Source organism: Sinocyclocheilus rhinocerous, unplaced genomic scaffold (assembly GCF_001515625.1).
Source record: "Sinocyclocheilus rhinocerous isolate Xijiao unplaced genomic scaffold, SAMN03320098_v1.1 scaffold1343, whole genome shotgun sequence".
NCBI classification, from domain to species: Eukaryota; Metazoa; Chordata; class Actinopteri; order Cypriniformes; family Cyprinidae; genus Sinocyclocheilus; species Sinocyclocheilus rhinocerous.
The window spans coordinates 1-5836 of NW_015641034.1; the positions used below are offsets into that span (position 1 = coordinate 1).

Here is a 5836-nt window from a genome sequence, read left to right on the forward strand (position 1 = left end):
ACAAAAGATTGTGTTGATAAAGGTTTACAGTGCATTTTCACCAAAAAGTGAAACTCTTCTAATAGCTGCTGTTCATTTCTGCTGAATGCTATAACCTGTTAATATGGGCACCAATATAAACAGTTTTGGGGAAATTTACTTTTAAAAGTAATGCATTACAATATTGCATTACTCCATAAATAAGTAATTAATTGCATTTTATATAAAGTAATTGTGTTACTTGGTTACTTTTATGGAAAGTAGTGCATTACTTAACTTTTGTGTTACTTTTTGTCACCTGGGCTGGGCTTACTTATTTATTTTATAATAACAAAAACCCCAAAAGAGCGTTATCCGTCAATAAATGGGAAAACAAAGGAATTTGCATTACTTATTTGAACTCAGATATTTTGTTGTAAATTTAAAAGTAATGTGTTATACTAGTTACTTGAAAAGCAATCTGCATACGTAATTCACATTACTTGTAATGCGTTACACCAGCACTGAATATAAGCACATATAAGATGGGCACATATGAAAATTTAAATTGTTAGCAATATTTCATCAGAGTCAAGATTTAAATACCTGTTTCTCTGTCCTCTGTGCTGCAGCTGATACAGTGTTGTGGTTTTTATGTTCATCAATCAAACATAGCATACATATACATTTCTGGTCAGTGCAACAGAAAACCTCAAGGAGCTTCTCATGTTTCTGGCAGATCATCTCCTGCAGTCGTCCAGTGGCATCGATCACTTTGTGTGGCTTACGTGAATGAAACTCCTCATGACGGTCAAAATGAGTTTGACAGTAAGATTCCTGACACACCAGACAGGACTTGACGGCTTTGTATTTTCTTCCAGTACAGACGTCACACTGCACATCTCCAGCTCCAGCGTAACAGTCAGCAGAAAGTGTAATCGTCTCTAGTTTCTCCACCAGTTCAGCCAGAATGGTGTTTTTCCCTAAAGCAGGTCTTGGACTGAAGGTCTGTCTGCACTGAGGGCAGCTGTAGACTCTCTTGTGATCCCAGCAGTTTTTAATACAGCTCTTACAGTAACTGTGTCCACACTGGATGGTCACTGGATCCTTCAGGAGATCCAGACACACTGGACAGGTGAACTCATCCTGAGAAACTCTGGCTTCTGCCATTTTACAGAATGAATACAGAGACACAAACACACAACAGCTTAACTGCACTTCAGTTTATCTTTCCCTGGAATCATGTGATTCCTGTTTCCTGCTGCTGTGTTGGAGTGATGTGTGTAAAACGGGTGTGTCTGCAAATCTGTAAAGCAAGTTTCTCATTCCTGTTCCTATACAGCCACACCAGGGACCTGATGTAAGCACTCTTTTACTGGAGTGAGCGAAATAATATAGTAAACAGGCTGATTTGAAAGTCTGTTTTACATTTGATATACACATTTAAATTAAGTATGACTCTCTCATTAATGGAGTTAAGCAGTGAAAATTCATGAAATCATTATCCAGAAGTTACAACATTTTTATATGAATTTATATATATATTAATCACAGCGCGGATGCTTGGCACTTGACAATCGGTTTTTGTCAGGTGACGTCACACTCACGATAATCGAAGTGCATTTTAGGTATCGCCGCCATTTGTAAGGTATGAAAGCCGAGGTGTTCTGTAGTTGGAGAATTGTCTTTTTCATTTGATTTAAAATGGTACGTTCTTGTTGTGTTAAAGTCTGCAATAGTGAATTACATGATAGAAAAGGTCAAAAACTCACCACGAAGAAAGATATTTTAGGTCTCACACTTGAAAAAAAAAGACTAAACAACAAGAGGCGTTGCCGCGTCAGATGGCCTGGGTTGCAGCGGTGATATGCAAAATCATCATATTTGCCAACATATCTCCGGTTATGTTCGTTTACCCTCGACATTTTCATAAAGGTAAGTAAGAGATTTTTTTAGATGTGCTTATTTTCTGTTTTCTGAAGTAGCCAACATTATATTCACATGTTATTTAGGGTCAATGCTATTAAACAGACAACCAGGGAGCAGGTGAGCAGAAACGGGTCATGTACCATGAAATGTCTTGCAATCGTTTTATGCATAGGTGTAAAGAGTTATTTTATTTTATTTCACTAACGTTACTGAAATTAAATATTGTTTTTGGGGGTTTGTACTTAACTTAAGTGTAATTTAAACTGAATTTAAAAGTAATGCATTACAATATTGCATTACTCCATAAATAAGTAATTAATTGCATTTTATATAAAGTAATTGTGTTACTTAGTTACTTTTATGGAAAGTAGTGCATTACTTAACTTTTGTGTTACTTTTTGTCACCTGGGCTGGGCTTACTTATTTATTTTATAATAACAAAAACCCCAAAAGAGAGTTATCCGTCAATAAATGGGAAAACAAAGGAATTTGCATTATTTATTTGAACTCAGATATTTTGTTGTAAATTTAAAAGTAATGTGTTATACTAGTTACTTGAAAAGCAAGTCAAGATTTAAATACCCGTTTCTCTGTCCTCTGTGCTGCAGCTGATACAGTGCTGTGGTTTTTATGTTCATCAATCAAACATAGCATACATATACATTTCTGGTCAGTGCAACAGAAAACCTCAAGAAGCTTCTCATGTTTCTGGCAGATCATCTCCTGCAGTCGTCCAGTGGCATTGATCACTTTGTGTGGCTTACGTGAATGAAACTCCTCATGACGGTCAAAATGAGTTTGACAGTAAGATTCCTGACACACCAGACAGGACTTGACGGCTTTGTATTTTCTTCCAGTACAGACGTCACACTGCACATCTCCAGCTCCAGCGTAACAGTCAGCAGAAAGTGTAATCGTCTCTAGTTTCTCCACCAGTTCAGCCAGAATGGTGTTTTTCCCTAAAGCAGGTCTTGGACTGAAGGTCTGTCTGCACTGAGGGCAGCTGTAGACCCTCTTCTCATCCTCCTGATCCCAGCAGTCTGTAATACAGCTCTTACAGTAACTGTGTCCACACTGGATGGTCACTGGATCCTTCAGGAGATCCAGACACACTGTACACATGAGCTCATCCTGAGAAAATCTGGCTTCTGCCATTTTACTGCATTAATACAGAGAGACAACACACAACAGCTCAACTACACTTCAGTTTCTCTCTCCCTGAATGTAAGTGATTCCTGTTTTCTGGTTCTGTGTTTGAGTGACGTGTGTAAAAGAGGTGTGTCTATGAGTCTGTAAAGCAGGTACATCATTCCTGCTCCTGTAGAGTTCACATTCATGAGTTCAGTTTCGATACTACTGACAAGTAAACACAAAGTCCTTGACTAGTTGATTCAGGTGCATTTAAGTAGAGATCAAACAAAAGTCTGTGGGAAAGTGACTCTCCTGGACTAGGAATGGGGAACCATGATAATAAGTTACTTTGTTTGGGATATGGATTGGTGATCAGCATCATCATGCTGATTTAGCAAAGGATCTTTCACAGACAGGTTTCCTCCAGACAAGACGATGTAAGACCTTGGTACCCGGGCAGACTTCCTTCACCATTCCTTTGCTATCATACCCTTGAAGGGATTGCATCCTCACAACTTGCCCTGTGAAGAGAGTGCTCAGTGGTTTACTAGTTTTGTCATAACTGTGCTTCAGACACAATCTTTTCTTAGTGAGCTGTGCATGGATCTCCCTGGTGGGTAGAGGTGAAGGTTCCAAAATGCATGGATCTCTCTAGTGGGTAGAGGTGAAGGTTCCAATAAAAAGTGTCTAACGCCATCATATTGCACTTTGCTCCAGTGTCCACTTTCAGTTCCACAGGGATACCCTGTACGTGTACAGTGCTGTACAGTTCACTCTTTTGTGCCAGGTTAGCAATGGAATCAACATATGCCGCAGTTACACCATCAATGAAAAGTGACTCACTTTCATCACTGTTTGTCTGGTGTGATTCCATATTGTAAATGGTTTTGCTGTGGCGTCACTTTGACTGGTTTGTTTGCCTGGACCTGCAGCATTTCTTAAAATGGTTCCACTTAACACTGTTTACACTGTTATTACACTGTTGGCCATATGCAGTTCCCTATCAAAAGTTACTTTCGATGCTGCCTTTCCATAATGCATATGAGAACATTCCTTGCTCGACCTGTTGTGAAGCACGTATGTCAAACACGCCAAGAACTGGCTTAAATAACCTCGGTGGGTGACGTCATTGGATTACGTGCACCTGAGGGGCTAAAAATAGATGTGAAACTGACACACCTTCAGGTTTCTTTGTCATCAGAGACTACATTGTGTGTTTGTGTAGAAGGATTGAGGAGTTGTGCTGTGAAGCAAAAAATGTATATATATTAAGAGAAATCATGTCTAGTGAGGCTGTCAAGAAATGCTTGCCGCTCATTTCTGATTATAACCAGCATGATTTCTGTTTTAATTGCCTAGGAGAAGAGCACGCTATTTTGAGGACGTGGGGTGTGAGTATTGCACCGCTCAAGGCTCACCTTCTTTCAGGAGGGGCAAGCCTCTGCGTCCTCATTACGATCATGGGGCTCACGTGTTGAGCTGGCGGAGATATGAGAGGTGGGCGCGTTCCCTTCTCTTGTGCTCTCGCCAGAGCGCAGCATTCTCACATCTGCTGCTGAAGCGCGCCCTGGAGCTTCTTCAGAGTGGGCAGAGGACGCAGTTTATTTTGCCTCTGGCGATATGGATATCGAGAGTGCCGTCTCTGAGCGCTCCTCACGTGATGATAAATCATTTGGGAAGCTACTCGAGGTGGTTACTCACACAGTGCCCAGGCTTAAGTTAGACTGGCCACAGGAGCAGGAGAACCCCAGGCGCTCCAAGCTTGATGACAAATTCCTGTCGGGTGGCCAAGGGGAGGAACCTAAATGTCAGTCCCTCCCCTTTTTCCCTGATCTTCATGAGGAGTTATCTTGCTCATCCAGCAGGCCTTATTTCTCTTGCGTCTTTGTGCCCACAATGTTGGTTTATTCGACTATTATACCTGTAGTCGAATGTAAAGTAAAAATGTAAAGTAAAAATAATCAATGCTTAACACTAACTTTGCAAAAAGGAAATCAAACTCCAGACACAGACAAGTTAGAACCAAACAGGTGGGTTTATTGTACAGATTGAAATGAGCAACAATGGCAGGTGAGTAATGGCAAATATAGAGTCTTTGATGCAGTGAATGTAGATAGAGAGTGAATGGATTGATGAAGAGGTTTTCCAGGAGATGGTTCCAATGAACTGTTTCAGATAAGTAGGGTGAGTAGTGAGACATGGAATGTGGGGTGAATCCTGTACTGTGGAGGGAGCTTGAGTTCGTATGTGACCTGATTGACTTGACGGATGATAGGGAAGGGTCCAATGAATCTGGGACTCAGCTTCTTGCAGGGCAGCCATAGACAGATGTCCTGAGTGGAGAGCCATACCTTTTGTCCTGGATGGAACGTGGGAGTAGGGGCTCTCCGGGCATCTGCATGATGTTGATGGCGTCGAACTGCTAACTGGAGATGTTGGTGAACTGAGTCCCAGACTGATGGTACTTCCGAAGATTCCCCTGATAAGGGGAACAAGGGCGGTTGATAGCTGAGTACACACTGGAACGGAGTGATATCCGTAGATGGCTGATGGAGGGAATTCTGTGCATACTCGGCGCAGACAAGGAAACGGTTCCAGGAGTTCTGGTGGTTATGGCAGAAGGTACAGAGCTAGCGACCTATCTCCTGTTTTTTTCTCGGTTTGTCCATTGCCCTGTGGGTGGTATCCAGAAGATAGGCTCACGGTCACACCTAGGAGCAAGAAGAAAGACTTCCACACTTGTTAGATAAACTGAGGAACTTTATCAGATACTATATCCTCAGAGATACCGAAATTACGAAAGACGCAATTAAAGAGT

General features: G+C 41.3%; 2 protein-coding genes across 2 annotated transcripts; both read right to left on the reverse strand.

The window, feature by feature from the left end:
• Positions 1 to 564: 564 nt before the first annotated feature.
• On the reverse strand, positions 565 to 1136 carry LOC107754229 (E3 ubiquitin/ISG15 ligase TRIM25-like; the record flags this gene model as incomplete). Its single annotated transcript, XM_016570599.1, has 1 exon — positions 565 to 1136. A coding segment is annotated over exon 1 (564 nt), but the record flags the coding sequence as incomplete, so codon positions are not given.
• A 1318-nt stretch (positions 1137 to 2454) lies between these two features.
• LOC107754230 (E3 ubiquitin/ISG15 ligase TRIM25-like) lies at positions 2455 to 3057 on the reverse strand. The gene has a single exon (XM_016570600.1). It carries the CDS (start codon positions 3040 to 3042, stop codon positions 2455 to 2457), a length of 588 nt encoding a protein of 195 aa, XP_016426086.1. The 5' UTR covers positions 3043 to 3057.
• Positions 3058 to 5836: the final 2779 nt, after the last annotated feature.